The following is a 19,898-nucleotide window of genomic DNA, read 5'->3' as shown; positions in this document are numbered from 1 at the left end:
CTGCCTCTTACCCAGAATGACTCAAGGGCAAGTTAGACTTTGAGTACATACCAAATTGCTTAATAGCAAGTAAGAGCAAAAACCTAAATAACAAGGAAGTAGAGATTTCAACACCTGTTCCTATTGGACACTAAGAATGGGTGACAGAGCGGGGATCCAATCAGAGTGCCTCATTCTATCTCTTTACCCCAAACTCTTGTGTGGTAATCACAGAACATCTCCCACTCTAACCCTTGCCTTAATCCATTCCACACGATACAGCAGCTGGACAAAAAAATTAGTGGAACGATTCCTCCGAGATAAAAGAGAAAATAATTACTGAGCAGGAGAAGATAACGGGGCATAAATGAAGCCCGAAGTTTAGAAGCTCATTACAAAGTCATAGGGGAGTTTGCCAGCTTAAGGTTTGAAGTCCATTTCTTCTAGGAAAGAGACAAGGAGAGGAAAGCGTATAAAAGGAGTGTTTTGGATAGAGTGTTCGGATGGACGGTGAAAGTCACTTCTAAAATTGGCAGCGTGGCGGGTGAGAGTGATCCCTGTGACGTTGTTGTCACACACTCACAGTCACATACGCCCTTTTGCGCTGTCTTTCCCAAAAATGCCTTTTGGCCCTCATCGCCAGTTTTGGTCGCCTGTCTCCTGCCACGGTCATAATGAAATCTTCTCGCAAAGTGAGAAAGCCATTTATTACACAGAATGCACTTATACAAATGAAAAGTCAATGACACACCCCAACAACAAAAAAAGACAACAGGCGTTCCCGTTCGCCCTCGCTGTCCTCCGAGCAGCTGGGCCCCACATCCAGAAAATACTCTCATGATGTTATTCTCTCTCCGAGGGGGGAAGGAGGACACAGGACTAGGAGATTGCTGCTGTAGACTGAACCAAGGACAGTTTTCAGTTTTTCTTCACATCTGATTGTTAAGGATTTTGAAAGGCTTAGCTGATCCTAGATCTGTGGTTAAAGGCAATTTCTACATGGAGAGGAGGACAATAGCATTTTGGTGTCAGAGAAGGGGGCCAAAAGCCTACCTTCAGTGGGCCAAGTTCACTTTTCATTTTTACGAGCCCTGATTCGGATATGGGCCGTGACAGGTCCTCACTCAAATTAACGAGGTGACAGGAAATGAGAGGAAGGAAGGAGGGAGGGAGGATAAAACAGAGTGCAGCGCTCAAGGCTCAGTGATGGCCCTGTCTGTTCCTTTGTGCCCTTAGCAACTGGCTGAGGGAGGGGAATAAGGTGTGTGTGTGTGTGTGTGTGTGTGTGTGTGTGTGTGTGTGTGTGTGTGTGTGTGTGTGTGTGTGTGTGTGTGTGTGTGTACATGTACATGTACATGTACAGTGAGGGAAAAAGTATTTGATCCCCTGCTGATTTTGTACGTTTGCTCACTGTCAAAGAAATGGAATCTGGAATCTGATTGATTGATTGCTTCTGTGGACAGGTGTCTTTTTTACAGGTAACAAGCTGCGGTTAGGAGTGTGCTCCTAATCTCAGCTCGTTACCTGTATAAAAGACACCTGGGAGCCAGAAATCTTTCTGATTGAGAGGGGGTCAAATACTTATTTCCCTCAATAAAATGCAAATCATTATATAACATTTTTGACATGCGTTTTTCTGGATTTTTTTGTTATTATTCTGTCTCTCACTGTTCAAATAAACCTACCATTAAAATTATAGACTGATCATTTCTTTGTCAGTGGGCAAACGTACAAAATCAGCAGGGGATCAAATACATTTTCCCTCACTGTATGTGTTTGTCTGTGAGCGAATGCATGTGCGTGTGTGTCGTTGGCTGGAGTTCCAATGCCCTAATAGCACCAAGGTGAACTGTGTGTGTCTCCTCCAAGGACCTTACGATCAGAGCACGTCAGCCGTGATTTCAAAGTGTGCCTCATAATTGACTGTAATATCATTTATCTGAGCTTATGGACAGAGGAACTTCAAAATACAGACAGACAGACAGACAGACAGACAGACAGACAGACAGACAGACAGACAGACAGACAGACAGACAGACAGACAGACAGACAGACACAGAGAGAGAGTAAATTAGAGAGAGAGAGATAGAGAGACAGACAGAGAGAGAGTAAATTAAAGAGAGAGAGAGAGAGAGAGACAGACAGACAGAGAGACAGACAGACAGACAGAGAGAGAGACAGACAGACAGACAGACAGACAGACAGACAGACAGACAGACAGACAGACAGACAGACAGACAGACAGACAGACAGACAGACAGACAGACAGACAGACAGACAGACAGACAGACAGACAGACAGACAGACACAGAGAGAGAGTAAATTAGAGAGATAGAGAGAGACAGAGAAAGTAAATTAGAGAAAGGGAGAGAGAGAGAGAGAGAGACAGAGAAAGTAAATTAGAGAGAGAGAGAGTGCGAGAGAGAGCGAGAGCAAGAGAGCGAGAGAGAAAGCGAGAGAGAGAGAGCGAGAGCGAGAGAGAAAGCGAGAGAGAGAGAGAGAGAGAGTGAGAGCGAGAGAGAAAGCGAGAGCGAGAGAGAGAGAGAAAGCGAGAGAGAGAGGGGAAACGTCTGGATGGGACGATCAGGATGCGGAGTAGAACTCCAAAGTACCACACTGTTCTCCTATTGGAAGATGAATGTTATCACTGCTAGCCAGATCACAGACGGAGAACAGGAAGAGATAGAGAGGAAAGGAGAGAGCGATAGAGAGAGGGAAAGAGGGAGGGGGAGGAGTCAGAGGGAATAGAGGAAGAGATGAGAGAGAGAGAGAGAGAGAGAGAGAGAGAGAGAGAGAGAGAGAGAGAGAGAGAGAGAGAGAGAGAGAGAGAGACTAACACACTAAGGTTGCCTGAGTACCATACTGGTCTCACCAGGTACCCTTATCATCTTGGACCAGAGGCCACTAAGCTGATAACTACAATGATAGCCATCTAAGAAAGTTGAGTCTCTCTCTCTCTCTCCTTGTGGGTCCCACTAGTCTGCCAGTGTTACTGCTATGTATGAGTCCCTTCCAGATAGCAGAGTTTCCATTCCATTCCAGGACAAAATCTCCCAATCAATCATGGCCATATCCAAGGAGCAGCAGTCCAGTAAAACGCATGCACATTCTCCCTCCGAAAGCCCTTTTCCTCCTGACTAGAAAGTGTGTGTGTCGTCAACATGCTGACTCAGAGCTCCTTCAGAAACACTTCGGAATCCTTCTGGAATCTCTGACAGTAGGAGAGGAAGGAATTCTGTTCCGGACTTCCGGAACAATGCAGAACTCCCCCAGAATGATGTGTTGGTGCCAGCAAGTCTGTCAGTCAGTGAGGCACCATGCGGTGTGGCCCAGGGGGCGGGGATAGTTAACGGAAGCCCCATCATGTGCTTGGTTGCTTGGTCGGGTTCCCCTCGGCCTGGGGGATTCTGAGGCCCTGCTGTCCCAAGATGGGCTACTTTTTTTCAAGAGTCCAGGTAATCTGTGTGTGTGTGTGTGTGTGTGTGTGTGTGTGTGTGTGTGTGTGTGTGGCCAGCTGGTGGCGACGGAGGCTGACTCACCCACAGTGAGCTGTCCTGTTAGCTGACCAAGGTCGTTTCTCGCGTTCACCGTCACATTCCTGTCTGACTGCAGGATCAGAGGATTGTCCTAGAGAGAAAGAGAGAGAGAGAGAATGAGAGAGAGAGAGAGAGAGAGAGAGAGAGAGAGAAGAGAGGTCAGCAAATAACTTTCCACGGTAGACCCCATCGCTAGAGCAAATGGCTACAGCAACAATGGATAATCTGCACAATAAATGTACAGGCACTGTTCGGGGTCAAGGACAAGTCAGTCACTCATGTTGCTGCTTAATAAACCCCTAACAGGCACTTTACATGCCAAACCATACAGAAAACCTCTCTTCCCCTTCCACCCCCTTCTCTCTCTCTCTCTGTAGGGTGGCAGGGAGCCTAGTGTGTTGGGCCAGTAACCGCAAGGTTCAAATATCCAAGTCAGAAAGGTGATGAAAATCTGTCGATGTGCCCTTGAGCAAGGCACTTAACTCTAATATGCTCCAGGGGCGTTGCACCACTATGGCTGACCCTGTAAAACAACACATTTCATTGTTATTTATCTGGTGTATGTGACAATAACAGCGTCTGTCTGTCTGTCTCTGTGATATTTCTAAAACAACCACCTTGCCTGATGTAAGTGCAGAGTACACGTCCTCACTGAGTTCCATTGAAGTCCATTGTGTTTGAAGAGCCACATGTTCCAACAGTTCTCTGAACTGATGTTGCCCTGCAACAGTCCTCTATAAATAAGTTCATCCCTCCCCATTCCATCTGAGTACAACATGCGGTGATTGTGACTCACTCATTCCTAGAGCATTTAGGCTTTGGACAGAGAGTGAATAATGCACACAACAGCAGAACGATATGAACACTTAGTAGAAAGCTTAAAGTCAAAAGTCTGTTGAAATGAGGATTGAAATGGAATATGTTTTTCGTGACCTTCAGCGATGAGTACGAATATATCAACAGATGTAAAATGGAGCAGTAGTGACTAAGATTGGGTTGTCGTAAATGTTGATATAATTTCCTCAGGAATGGTGCCATTGAGGGATTCATTAACATGAATCACTCACATGGCCATTGCCGCAAGCAATTTTAGAGAATCCCGATACAAAGGTACAACACCAAGGAAAACCTCGGCAGTCACTAAATAAACCCACGTGTTTACACCAATGAGTCATCTAAACTCTATTGAATGGTCCTGATATGATCAGTAATTCAATTGCTGCAGCACACAGGCTGTCAATACACTCCACCTTGACCGTCAAATGATTTTCAGAATCTTCCCTTTCGTTCAAATGCAAATGTCTCAGGCACTCTGTGAAGTCACAGGCTTATGTTAAGCCAACTTAATTGGGTAGTGCTATCTGGGATCCTTGCGACGTCCATGCCCTAAACCCTAGCCTTAACCTTAACCCTTATCTAATCCTAACCTTTACTTTATCCCTCATCTTACCCCTTACCTTAACCATTTCAAATGTCAACGTCAATGGGGTAACGTCAGAGTTGGGACGTCCCAAGAACCCCCGATAGCAAAGACCATCCTAAAAGTTGCAAAGTCAGTGGCGAGGATCCTCTGAAAAGTCACAGGCTTATATTAAGCCAGCTAAATATTGCCCTAAAAGTTGAGAGGTCAGCGGTTGAGGACCCGGGGTTGTGGCCTAAGACTGGCTTGGTGAGCTTGACTGCAGGTCAGAGTTCATTTGAGTCTCTGTGCAATCTGTTTGATTGGTGAAGAGCACAAACACGTTAGAAACGCACACACACACACACATACAGTTAGACACTGGGGCTCAGTTGAAGGGATTTAGATGTCTGAAGTGCTGGCTCTTTAGAAGTGTGGCAGGTGTCGATACCTCTCTCCCGGGGCGCTCTCCTTTGTTCCAGTTAGTTCCTCCTTCCTCCACCCTCCCTATACACCCCACATACAGTACGTACATGAAATCTGGCCCTTTGTGATGAAGTCGCCTCCCAAGGTCAAGAGGAAACGTAGAAAGAGCTTTTGTAGAAGTGCTATCTATTGGACTTTTCCCTGGACCATGTGACCTGACCAGGTAAAACTACTGACCCCTCGTTACAAGCTATACATGTAGTCAGGTAAAACTTCTGGTCCTAGCTATGAAAAACACTGAAACAAGAGACTTTGAAACTGGCACGGTGCACAACATGACATCATCATTTGGGGGGTTGTGGTAAGAGTCAAACAGGGTTTATTTAGAGCAGCTTGTCACCCATAGTCATAGTCTCAATCACACACCGCAGGGTGGAGTTCACTAGCGCCGTTCTGCCGCGTCGCCATAACTTAGGATAATTCATTCAAATAACTGTCTATGCTTTGGGCCGCCGTCGTCACGGTAGTCTCAAATTACAGAGGAAAAACTCTCACCTCGCCCCTACTTGCTGATTCCAAGTCAAGGTCGAAATGCAAAGTGCCCGGACAGTGTTTTTTTTACACCCGCATGTGTGTAGAGGTGTGGGCCACAACACACTGTCAGGTAGATTTCTACCCAGAGACGAGGAAAGGTCATTGATTGGCCAAAGACCACTAATCCAAGACTAGACCAGTTCCAGGCTGACTACATTGCAGAGGCACGCCAGATCTCACAACGTCTGGATGGGTGTTTAACATATCAGCTAACCACACCATATGATAAAGCAATCTGATGCCCGACTGCACAGTCGAGGAGGTGGCACGCAACCATTGGCTGACGTAATGCAACATCTGCAGTGTAGTAGGCCTGGAACACCAAGGTGACCAGTACTCATCTTTACATACTTCTTTACTGAACCAAAATTGGTTCCATATAGAATTCCGTTTCTATGCTGAGCAAAAATAACATGCAAAAATGTGAAAGATTTGACTGAGTAACAGTTCATATAAGCAAATCAGTCAATTGAAATAAATGCATTAGGCCCTAATCTATGGATTTCACATGACTGGGAAGGGGTGCAGCCATTGGTAGGCCTGGGAGGGCATAAGCCCACCCACTGGGGAGCCAGGCTCAGCCAATCAGAATGAGTTTTTCTCCACAAAAGGGCTTTATTACAGACAGAAATATTACTCAGGAAAAAAATACAAATAAAAGACTACCCACGATGACCAGACAGAGATGCATTTATTAAATTCATTCTTCGAAGCAGGTCTCTCTCTCTAGCTCTCTCTCTCTATAATGAAAAACGTATGGGAATGAATAAACTGCTGGTGACCCAATTTTTCTGTTGATTTCCCCAAATTAATATGCCGCTGTTCGGGCGTGAATTCAAATGAGAATTTTAATATTCTGTTAAATTGGGAGAGAGTTGCTGATCCGATTGAGAGAGAGAGAGAGAGCCTGATAGATTTTTTCCCCCAGTCTGCCACCTGCGATTCATTATCCCCACTTTCATTGTTTTCTCCTGTTTATGACGGCAGGCCAAAACTTTAATAAATCACACCTGCTTGGCTCTAATTTTAGAATGCCGTGGACCGGCTCGGCGGTAACATTCACCAAATCATTTCGCCTCACCTAATTGGTGAATACCCCGCTCTTGGAATTAATTATTTGCAATGGTGCGTATGATGGGATTTAGTATTGTTCTCCCCACAGTTTCAATTGATAGGACTTTGCTCAGCGTGAAAACATTGGGCCCTGAATCCTTCCATGGACTCATCTCCCCAAGGCTCAGCCACTGTAGCCTACATTCAATTGTGTGGGATTTGAAGTCACTGTGGAAAAGAGCATATCCTAAATAATTACATGTAATTCTCTGTGGATTTCAGGGAAGCCTCAGAGCCCAAATACTGATTAACAAACATATATTAACTTTCAGCTGGTAAACAGACATCAGTGTAACCTTATTATCCCTCTTTCAAAGAAATAGCCCTTCCAATTATTCAATCTCTTCCGCCTTCAATTCTGTCATTTAAAGGTTTTCTGATGTCGGTTGCATCTTATATTGAAAGTGTTTGTATTTCGGCAATTACCCAGAAGCCTCTGTAGTCTAAGCCTGGGTTGGCTCTTCAAGTTCCACTGTACTAAGATTAATTAGCCAGTCAATAGATTCCCTTCACTTTGATCGTTTGTATAGGCGGACGCACGTCAGAAAGCTGAATTGAATTAGTTGGGTAATAAGCGGAAGAGTGCAGGGTTGGATTGGTAGGGTTTTATCGGTCTTCCAGCTTTGCTGCTGTGAATAGCAATGCAGCTGGTGGAGGATAAATACGATATCCCTCCACAGGACTCTCTGAAGACCCCGCTGTCTGAATTTAACCCTCTGAAGTGTGTGAATTTAGCAGGCGACCGAATGAGAAGAAAAGAAAGAAAAAGTGCAATGCTTTCGGTGGCCCTCATAACGCTTTACCAGAGGGGTTAACAAGCAATGGTGTTCATCAATGTGGTGTTGCTTAGGCATTCTGGACATTATTTTCAACTCTCCGCTCCCCTTTCCGACACGCGTGACATTATTCCATTGGCAGGTGCAGCAATAGTGTTTCCCGCTTCGATTATGTCCGCTTTCCGAAACGAGCGCCAGGTGGGTTTTAGTGAGTCTCAAGACAAAATTGACAAAACCAAAAGGATTCAGTGTGTGAAATAATGGATCCCTCAGGGGCGTAGCACATCAACAGCAATGTACGTGCATCTACATCTGCATTGCTTGCTGTTTGGGGTTTTAGACTGGGTTTCTGTACAGCACTTTGTGACATCGCCAGATGTAAAAAGGGCTTTATAAATACATTTGATTGATCGATATAGAGGATGGATGAGCCGGATTGGCATCGGTGTCATGCCTGATGTCCACCAGATGATATGTGTTTTGTTTTCCAGGATGTATAGCCGGCATTTCCCGTACTTAACGTTCGCTTTTCAACTCGCTAAAAGCGTCTGTGTGTGTACTTCTGTTTGTACCACCTCACGGTAAAGCAACGCGCACGAGTTGATAATACTGAACGCATGCGGTTCACAGAACGTAGCGTTGCTGACTGCTCCACTGACAACTAATGACTTCCCCCGGAACGCAAAGAGTTTGATGCATCTGGTGGACATGAGGCATAACAGTGTGCCTCAGGGCACCATTTGTCTTTTCCCCAGCAGAGTATCTTATCCGGGCGATGGATCTGCCTTAACCCCCCCGCCGGGCCCGCCAAGCAGCAAATAAATCTGGCCCTGGAGAAGAAGACGCAACGCTGAGGTTCAACCTGGAGAACATTTGTTTAGGGAGCAGAAACAGTGAGTATAGTCATCACCATTCTCTACAGCTCTACCTGAGTACTACACAGTTTGGCTGTTCTACTCTGCCTAACCAGGACTCGGGTTGCAGGAGGGAAAATACAGCTACTCTTGTTCCTACCACTGACTGTGCTGTGCTTCTGGGATTCTCACTGCGTGTGTGCGTCCATGTGTTCGTGCCTGCGCGTCTCCGACAGCGCGTGCCTTTCACCAAGCAAACAGAACGCACAGAGAACTCCAGAACTCTAGTAGCCAAGCTCCTCATCAGCCGGTCTTCAGCCACAACACTTCAAGAGCTTCTAATAGCTACATACGGTAGAAGACAATATGCGGTATGAGACAGCTTTGTACTTGACAAAAGCCAACTAAATATTTCAACTTTTACTGTAACTAAGAGCCTCTAACATCAACCCTACCGGTACACAATGGACATACAACACCATGACATATAGCAGTATATATGGACCTGATCCATGTCTATTAATGGATCACACAAACTATTTTACCTAAATAATGTTCTATTGTCACGTAAACTCTGGATAGGTCCAATGAAATGTGTTGTTTTACAGGGTCGGCCATAGTAGGACGGCGATTAGCGTTAAGTGCCTTGCTCAAGGGAACATTGATCGATTTTTCACCTTGTCAGCTCGGGTATTCAAACCAGCAACCTTTTGGTTAGTGGCCCAATGCTCTACCAGCTAGGCTACAACACTCCACCAGCTGTCCCCAACGTTTTAGCACATCACATTCTGTACAAGTCGTCACATTCTAGAGACGTCCTTCAACAATGCAAAATCGTTATCATCACTGGAGGAAAGACAGACAATCCAGACCTGTTTGTATGAATGTGGAGACAAACGGGAGACAGAACATCCTCATGCAATGTAAACACACACACACACAGAAAGACACACAGAGACATACAGACACACACACACAGAACCCCCCCCCCGCCCACACACACACACACACACAGGAGACATACACACACACACACACAGTGAGACCTCTGCTCTCTTCTGTAGTCCACCTTGTTTGCACCCTGCGTATCCCAACATCCTTTGAGACGAGACCATGTGACGCAGAGTGCCCACCTCTGATACTTCTATCACCTCCATTATCCCCTTCACTCCTGCTGCTACTCAATCACCGTGCTGTCTCACACACACATTTTAAATACTTTATTTGAATCCACCAATCAAATTTACCAACATTTCAAAGGTCCCTGTATCCATGGCACTCAAGGGTACAGAAAGCACCTCCTTCTCCAAACAGCTAGGCTGCCCACAACAGCTGAAACAGAGCGGTACCTAGCCAACTGGTCTCCTTCTCCAAACAGCTAGGCTGCCCACGACAGCTGAAACAGAGCGGTACCTAGCCAACTGGTCTCCTTCTCCAAACAGCTAGGCTGCCCACGACAGCTGAAACAGAGCGGTACCTAGCCAACTGGTCTCCTTCTCCAAACAGCTAGGCTGCCCACGACAGCTGAAACAGAGCGGTACCTAGCCAACTGGTCTCCTTCTCCAAACAGCTAGGCTGCCCACGACAGCTGAAACAGAGCGGTACCTAGCCAACTGGTCTCCTTCTCCAAACAGCTAGGCTGCCCACGACAGCTGAAACAGAGCGGTACCTAGCCAACTGGTCTCCTTCTCCAAACAGCTAGGCTGCCCACGACAGCTGAAACAGAGCGGTACCTAGCCAACTGGTCTCCTTCTCCAAACAGCTAGGCTGCCCACGACAGCTGAAACAGAGCGGTACCTAGCCAACTGGTCTCCTTCTCCAAACAGCTAGGCTGCCCACGACAGCTGAAACAGAGCGGTACCTAGCCAACTGGTCTCCTTCTCCAAACAGCTAGGCTGCCCACGACAGCTGAAACAGAGCGGTACCTAGCCAACTGGTCTCCTTCTCCAAACAGCTAGGCTGCCCACGACAGCTGAAACAGAGCGGTACCTAGCCAACTGGTCTCCTTCTCCAAACAGCTAGGCTGCCCACGACAGCTGAAACAGAGCAGTACCTAGCCACACACAGTACATAGAGACATGCAAGAACACAAACGCACCACACGCTGCATGCATACACAATTGCTGTCAACATATGCACAAAGACATGCAAACCTAAAACATGGACACGAACAAACACAGGCATGCACACACACATCTGTACTCACACAGACATACAGTGTGTATATAGGTGTGTGTGAGTCTGTCTGGGGCCTTCAGAGGCATGTCTCTCCACTAATAGATTATTGATCAGAGGGCCAGTCCATCTCTCAGGCCTCCAGGCAGGGCCAGTCTGCCTGCACTGTGTAAATAAATAAAACTCTCTCTCTCTCTCTCTCTCGCTCTCGCTCTCAAAACGAAGGGCTTTGGTGGGATTTCAGTTTCCTCAGCCCTGGCTTTGCTCTGTCTGTCTGTGTGTGTTCCCTGGCAGTTATTACACCGTATTAACACACTTATAACATAGTAATAAGACATGAATAACACATATTACCCGCTTCTGTCACTCACCCTGACCCCCTGGGATTTAAAAGGACTTAGAGGGGCCGGGGTCAGCCAGTCCAATCTGTCCAGGGGAGAATAGAACTTAAATGAGGTCACGGCAGAGTGGTGTGTGTGTGTGTGTGTGTCACGGCAGAGTGGACTGTCCTGAGGGTTAACGACACAGGGTACCAGTGACGTCTGTGCTTTACAACTGTCACCGACTGGGTTTGAACTCGGGTCTCCTGCGTGCCACAAGACTGTGTTGGACTGCTAAGCTTCCGACTAGGCAGGTCTCAGGTAATGTCACTCATCACACCAACATTGGTCACTGAACACAAGACAGGAGTATGGTAATGGCACCAAAATGCCACAAATATCATTTCATTTTAAATTTGCTCAAAGGTTATATTTTACCCCAGAGCGAAGGTTTAAAATGAAGCTTGTGGATTGTGATTCAATAAATACCCAATCTGAGCTGGGCAATTGTACAGTGCATTCACTAAGTTTTCAGACCCTTTTTGACCTTTTCCACATTTTGTTAAGATTCAGCCGTATTATAAAATGGATTAAATAAAACGTTTCCCTCAACAATCTACACTCAATACCCCATAATGACAAAGCAAAAACAGGTTTTTAGACATTTAAATGTGGAAAAAGCCAAGGGGTCTGAATACTTTCCAAATGCACTGTTTGTTCGACTAGTTTGGATTCATATCCATTATTAACCGCTTACAAGGCAAGGCAGAAAAAACAAGGGTTTAGTCTTGGGATTCGTCATGACAAGCCACATTATACATGCAGCTCTGTCTCCATCATATAAATATAATCAATGATCATTGACTATTTCTATGGTCTCCACGGCCTAACAGGATCTCTGCTCTCTTTAAAAAGGCATGACTTAACTCTAGGGTCAACCAAGGCATCCAAGACATTTCCAACTCATCCCTCTCTCTTCCTGTCTCTGGGACTTGGTCAACATATCCTGTATCAAACACGTCTGACTAAAATACACACAACTTGTCCGTCGGTCACAGCTATAGATTACTTAACCGTTCCCTCTGATTAAACAGCCACTATATCCCTCTGGAGCCCGACTTGTCATTCCACTGGCCCGCGATCAGTCGAGTGTTGTTTTCTCTTTGCATGCTGTTGATTACACAAGTGTTATTTTGCCCGTCCCCCATCATTTTGTTACTTCTTTTCATTTTGTCTCTGGTTTCATTGCATTATGTATCGTCAATTCCCTAAACGACGCTGGAGCTAGTTCAAACTGAATTTTCACATCCAGTTTGTAAAGGAGATGAGGGAGTGTCGTGTTTGTTGTCACACTCTCCAGACTCCAGAGTGAGGCTTTCATTTGCATCTTTTTGCCTGTCCATTGATCTTTGGGGTGATACATTTTCTTGCACATTTACTTGCTCGAGACATCTCCGCCAATTCCCTTTTGCTGACGTTTAATGACAGAGATGTTTCATATAACGCGAAACAGGAAAGTCGTCTAACGTGCGCTCTCTCTCCCTCTCTCTTGTCCTTTCCCTCTCTCCATGTCCTTTTCCCTCTCTCTTGCCTTTTCCCTCTCTCCATGTCCTTTCCCCTTTTCTGTGTGAATTCGGAGCTGTACTGTGTGGTGCGAGGAGAACATCATAATTGATGCAGTGCAATGTTGATGCAATAATGATGCAGTGAAATCTGTTTATCACATTTTTATATGATTCAACATGAAAGATCATGAGTTGGTAATCAAATGAATTTCGGTACACGCGTTATAGGTATATCTGGATACACTGTATACTATTTTAGTGGGGTCGGTTCCGAAGTTGCAGGGCCTGCTAACACTAAACTGATGTGAATTCTACTTCACTAAGACTGCGACAGCTCCTAACGTAGACAGAAAGATAAAGAGAGAGAGAAAGCACTAAATCGCTGAACAATGAACTCAACTCTAAAAGTAGCACACCTCCCTCTACCTCCCTGTATCCCCCCTCTATCTCCTTGTATCCTCCCTCTATCCCCCTCTATCCTCCCTGTATCCTCCCTCTACCTCCCTGTATCCTCCCTGTATCCCCCCTCTATCCTCCCTGTATCCTACCTCTATCTCCTTGTATCCTCCCTGTATCCTCCCTCTACCTCCCTGTATCCGCCCTCTACCTCCCTGTATCCGCCCTCTATCCTCCCTGTATCCTCCCTGTATCCTCCCTCTATCCCCCCTCTATCCTCCCTGTATCCTCCCTCTATCTTCCCTGTATCCTCCATCCATCCTCCCTCTATCTCCCTGTATCCTCCCTGTATCCTATCCTCCCTGTATCCTCCCTCTATCTCCCTCTCCCTCCCTGTATCCTATCCTCTCTTTATCCTCCATCTATCCTCCCTCAATGTCCCTCTATCCTCCCTATAGCCTCTCTGTATCCTCCCTATAACCTCTCTGTATCCTCCATCTACCTTTTTATTTTATTTATTTATTTAACCTTTAGTTAACTAGGTAAGTCAGTTAAGAACAATTTCTTATTTAAAATGACGGCCTACTCCGGCCGACCAATTGGGCACTGCCCTATGGGACTCCCATTCACGGCCGGATGTGATACAGCATGTATTCGAAGCAGGTACTATAGTGATTCCCCTTGCACTGAGATGCAGTGCCTTAAACCGCTGTGCCACTCAGGAGTCACTCGGGATACCTCCCTGTATCCTCCCGCTAACCTCCCTCTATCCTCCCTCTATCCTCCCTCTATCCTCCCTCTATCCTCCCTGTACCTCCCTCTATCCTCCCTCTATCCTCCCTCTATCCTCCCTCTATCCTCCCTCTATCCTCCCTCTATCCTCCCTCTATCCTCCCTGTATCCTCCCTCCCTCCCTGTATCCTCCCTCCCCTGCTTTCCTTTTGGCAAATCTGACCGCGACTCCATCTTGTTGCTTCCCTCCTATAGGCAGAAACTAAAACGGGAAGCGCTGGTGCTTAGGTCTATCCAATGCTGGTTTGACCAATCGTTTTCCACGCTTCAAGATTACTTCCTGTTGATGGCAGCATTCACGCAAAACTGAAAGCACGTACCACCACATTTAATCATGGCAAGGCGACTAGAAATATGACCGAATACAAACAGTGTATTTATTCCCACCGTAAGGCATTCAAACAAGCAAAGTGTCAGTATACAGACAACGTGGAGTCGCAAATCAACGGCTCAAACACGACGCGTAAGTGACAGTGTCTACAGACAATCACGGATTACAAACAGAAAACCAGCCCCGTCGGGGACATCCACGTCTTGCTCCAAGACAAATTAAACAACTTCTTTGCCCGCTTTGAGGACAACACAGTGCCACCGACAAGGCCCGCTACCAAAAACAGTGGGCTCTCCTTCTCCGTGGCCGACGTGAGTAAAACATTTAAACGTGCAAGGCTGTCGGCCCAGACGGCATCCCTAGCCGCGTCCACAGAGCCTGCGCAGACCAGCTGGCTGGTGTGTTTACGGACATATTCAATCAATCCCTATCACAGTCTGCTGTCCCCACATACTTCAAGATGGCCACCATTGTTCTTGTTCCCAAGAAAGCCAAGGTAACTGAACTAAATGACTACCGCCCTGTAGCACTCACTTCTGTCATCATGAATGGCTTTGAGAGACTAGTCAAGGATCATATCACCTCCACTTTACCTGTCACCCTAGACCCACTTCAATTTGCTTACCACCCGAATAGGTCCACAGACGATGCAATCGCCATCACACTGCACACTGTCCTATCCCATCTAGACAAGAGGAATACCTACATAAGAATGCTGTTCATTGACTACAGCTCAGCATTCAACACCATAGTACCCTCCAAACTCATCATTAAGCTTGAGACCCTGGGTGTCGACCCCGCCCTGTGCAGCTGGGTCCTGGACTTCCTGACGGGCCGCCCCCAGCTGGTGAAGGTAAGAAACAACATCTCCACTCCGCTGATCCTCAACACTGGGGCCCTCAAGGGTGCATTCTCAGCCCTCTCCTGTACTCCCTGTTCACCCACGACTGTGTGGCCATGCACGCCTCCAACTCAATCAACAAGTTTGCAAACAACACTACAGTGGTAGGCTTGATTACCAACAATGACGAGACGGCCTACAGGGAGGAGGTGAGGGCCCTCAGAGTGTGGTGTCAGGAAAACAACCTCTCACTCAATGTCAACAAAACAAAAGAGATGATCGTGGACTTCAGGAAACAGCAGAGGGAGCACCCCCCCCCCATCCAGATCGACAGGACAACAGCAGTGGAGAAGGTGGAAAGTTTTAAGTTCCTCGGTGTACATATCACCGACAAACTGAAATGGTCCACCCACACAGACAGTGTGGTGAAGAAGGCACAAAAGCGCCTCTTCAACCTCAGGAGGCTGAAAAAATGTGTCTTGTCACCGAAAACACTCACTAACTTTTTAAGGTGCACAATTGAGAGCATCCTGTCGGGCTGTATCACCGCCTGGTACGGCAACTGCACCGCCCACAACCGCAATGCTCTCCAGAGGGTGGTGAGGTCTGCACAACGCATCACCGAGGGCGAACTACCTGCCCTCCAGGACACCTACAACACCCGATGTCACAGGAAGGCCAAAAAGATCATCAAGGACAACAACCACCCGAGCCACTGCCTGTTCACCCCGCTACCATCCAGAAGGCGAGGTCAGTACAGGTGTATCAAAACTGGGACAGAGAGACTGAAAAACAGCTTCTATCTCAAGGCCATCAGATTGTTGAACAGCCACCACTAGCACAGAGAGGTGGCTGCCTACCTACAGGCTTGATATCATTGGCCACTTTAATAATGCCACTTTAAGAATGTTTATGTATCTCGCATTACTCATCTTATACGTATATACTGTATACTGTATCCTTCACTATCTATTCTTTACTATCTACTGCATCTTAGCTGCTCTGTCACTGCTCATCCATATATTTTATATTTATATATTCTCATCCCATTCCTTCACTAGATTGTGTGTATTAGGTTTTGTTGTGGAATTGTTAGATATTACCAGCAGTATCTACTGCTGCACTGTCGGATCTAGAAGCATTTCACTACGCTCACAATAACATCTGCTAACCATGTGTATGTGACCAATAAAATGTGATTTAAATTGATTTTACCTCCCTCTATCTCCCTCTATCCTCCCTGTGTCTTCCTTCTTACTCCCTCTACCTCCCTGTATCCTCCCTCCACCTCCCTGTATCCTCCCTCCACCTCCCTGTATCCTCCCTCCACCTCCCTGTATCCTCCCTGTGTCTTCCTTCTTACTCCCTGTACCTTCCTGTACCTCCCTCTATCCTCCCTGTACCTCCCTCTATCCTCCCTGTACCTCCCTCTATCCTCCCTGTACCTCCCTCTATCCTCCCTGTACCTCCCTCTATCCTCCCTCTATCCTCCCTCTATCCTCCCACTCCCCTCTCTATGTCCCTGTATCCTCCCTGTACCTCCTTGTATCCTCCCTGTACTTCCCTCTAGTCTCCCTCTACCTCCCTGTGTCCTCCCTCTACCTCCCTGTGTCCTCCCTCTACCTCCCTGTGTCCTCCCTCTACCTCCCTCTACATCCCTGTATCCTCCCTCTACCTCCCTCTACCTCCCTCTACCTCCCTGTATCCTCCCTCTACCCTCCTCTACCTCCCTCTACATCCCCGACTCCTCCCTCTACCTCCCCGTGTCATCCCTCTACCTCCCCGTGTCATCCCTCTACCTCCCCGTGTCATCCCTCTACCTCCCCGTGTCCTCCCTCTACCTCCCCGTGCCCTCCCTCTACCTCCCCGTGTCCTCCCTCTACCTCCCCGTGTCCTCCCTCTACCTCCCAGTGTCCTCCCTCTACCTCCCAGTGTCCTCCCTCTACCTCCCTCTGTCCTCCCTCTACCTCCCCGTGTCCTCCCTCTACCTCCCCGTGTCCTCCCTCTACCTCCCCGTGTCCTCCCTCTACCTCCCAGTGTCCTCCCTCTACCTCCCTCTGTCCTCCCTCTACCTCCCCGTGTCCTCCCTCTACCTCCCTGTGTCCTCCCTCTACCTCCCCGTGCCCTCCCTCTACCTCCCAGTATCCTCCCTCTACCTCCCGTGTCCTCCCTCTACCTCCCTGCCTCCCTCTACCTCCCAGTATCCTCCCTCTACCCTCCCATGTCCTCCCTCTACATCCCCTGATCCTCCCTCTACCTCCCCGTGTCATCCCTCTACCTCCCCGTGTCATCCCTCTACCTCCCAGTGTCATCCCTCTACCTCCCAGTGTCATCCCTCTACCTCCCTCTGTCCTCCCTCTACCTCCCCGTGTCCTCCCTCTACCTCCCCGTGTCCTCCCTCTATCTCCCAGTGTCCTCCCTCTACCTCCCCGTGTCCTCCCTCTACCTCCCCGTGTCCTCCCTCTACCTCCCCGTGTCCTCCCTCTACCTCCCCGTGTCCTCCCTCTACCTCCCTGTGTCCTCCCTCTACCTCCCTCTGTCCTCCGTCTACCTCCCCGTGTCCTCCCTCTACCTCCCCGTGTCCTCCCTCTACCCTCCTCTACCTCCCTCTACGTCCCTGCATCCTCCCTCTACCTTCCTGTATCCTCCCTCTACCCCCCTCTTCCTCCCTCGATCCTCCCTCGGTCAGTGCGGTCACCTTTAGTATTTGCCTTGTTAGCGCCGTGCAGCCGGAGACCATCCCACTGCCTCTGTAAATACAGGAAGCGCGCCATGCCATTTTCCCCAGGCCGTGTGACACACATGGAAATGTCATTAGGTACTGATGGGGGACCAAGATAAAACCAAGCAGGCCAGATACCAGTGTAATGTCAATTTGCTGCCATTAATGAATTAAATGTCTCTTAATTTCAGTGAGTTGAACAACCGTAACCTGTGATGCTCAGTGAATACTAAAACCTGGTGGGATGTCGGGTGTGTGTGTAAGAGTAGTGTGTGTGTGTAAGAGTAGTGTGTGTTTGTGTGTGTGTGTGTAAGAGTAGTGTGTGTGTGTAAGAGTAGTGTGTGTGTGTGTGTGTGTGTGTGTGTGTGTGTGTGTGTGTGTGTGTGTGTGTGTGTGTGTGTGTGTGTGTGTGTGTGTATATAAGTGAAGGCCCACCAAGGCATCTGTAGTGTCAGAACGATTAAAGACATGAAAAAGTATTTGTTTATTCGACTAATGAACTGCCTGGTGTAATTGTGGCGTGGCCCTCGTAACCATGCCGACAGCTGCCATGACTTCTGGCTTAGTCATGCCGTGATTTGATTGGCTGCACTTCGTTTGGCCACGGTTGACTAAGTAAGTCTGCTACCAGCAGATTTCTATGGAAGTGGAACAGTGTGTATACAACACTATTGCAAGCTGTGCCAGCCATTCTGAATTCACTAAAAATATGAAGTCTGAGTCAGTGGAAACTCATAAAGGATTGCTAAATGGGCCAACACATTTTACAGTACATTCCACTCTCGGATACCATCGTTGACATGAGGATTAGCCATATCTACAGCTGTCAAAAGAAGTAGCTTACCAGCCCATCTATTTGCTCTTAATAAAGTCTCATTCCTCACAGATCCTAGTATAATAATGTGCTCCTAGGCCCAAGATAAGGTACGAGACGCACAAATCAACTCTACTCAAAACTGCCATCCAAATCAGAATCCAAAGAAATGGATTCTGCATTAACTTTTCAATGATCTATCCAAAAGAGGCATTTCTACATTCTCTACATCTATATATTTGGCAGGGGCGACGTCTGAAAGGGCTCGCGGCATTTCGGGAAGAAGAAGATCTGGGCGCAGGATTTGATCTCTGGCGATGATGTGAATTAATATTCCCTTTCATTCCCTTCTCCTGAAGGCCAAGTCGCCTCCTTCGACGTTCCATCACTCTGGAAATCTTGTTAAATGTTAAATGGGGCATATTTCTACATTGGTCGCGATCTGGTGCCACATACCCCTTGGCCTGGTCTGAATAAAACATTTAGAGTCTCACGCTTCTTCCGGGAATTTTTTTTTTTCTCAGATTATTTTGTTTCACTTTTATAGGTCACTTCTGAAGTTTGACAATGCCTTTTTTCCTGGTATCTTTTTAATATTGTGGAGTCGCGGGGAGTAATGGGTATTACGGCGACGCCCAAAGGTTGTGTGTGCTCGCACATAATGATCTCGAGTTTCTTGACCGCCCAGAGTCGATTGCATCGCTGAATAATTTGTATGAAGTCTTGAAGTGTAACTATATGGTAGAATAGTATTTAAGTATTTCCTATGTTCTTTACAGTATGTTGTTTACCGCAGAGGGCTGAATCAATGTCAGCCATGAGGCCAAAGAAAGAAACCACTCTAATATCAAAACACTGACAACGAATTACTCTTAGAAAATTACCCGGCAAGTGTTTGGACCCTCAGAAAACCAAGCAATAAATATAGCCAAACTGACAAATGGCTAACGAGAGGGTTTTTCCACAAAGCTTTAGTCGGGGTCGTGTTCGTTAGGAAACGCAACGTTTTACAATGGAAACTTACAATTTGCGTTTTGTTCCATTTCAGTGCCTGTCTGCTGAAAGCATTGTGTCAGGGGTGATAAAGAGAGAGATAGCGAGAGAGCAAGCAAGTGAGCGAGCGAGCCAGAAATTAGTGATTGATAAAGGGAGGAAAACTATTCCTCAGAGAAAGCTGGAATTTCATTGGCTCCCTGAGGGGACAATTAGAAGAGTCTGTGTTGGCGAGCAGGCTTCGGCTCATCCCTCATGGTGCGGAGAGAGAG

At 47.2% G+C, this 19,898-nt stretch overlaps 1 protein-coding gene across 1 annotated transcript in view; it reads right to left on the bottom strand.

Annotated features, from left to right (window-relative positions):
• The window catches only part of LOC106602199 (zeta-sarcoglycan), a 298,764-nt gene that overhangs the window by 53,270 nt on the left and 225,596 nt on the right, over window positions 1–19,898 (bottom strand). Inside the window, exon 4 of the mRNA XM_045716437.1 lies at window positions 3,519–3,606. Within this exon, the coding sequence (XP_045572393.1) occupies window positions 3,519–3,606 (88 nt within the window). The remainder of the gene's footprint in view (window positions 1–3,518; window positions 3,607–19,898) is intronic.

Source organism: Salmo salar, chromosome ssa04 (assembly GCF_905237065.1).
Source record: "Salmo salar chromosome ssa04, Ssal_v3.1, whole genome shotgun sequence".
Taxonomy (NCBI): Eukaryota; Metazoa; Chordata; class Actinopteri; order Salmoniformes; family Salmonidae; genus Salmo; species Salmo salar.
This window is presented reverse-complemented; position numbering and strand designations above follow the sequence as displayed.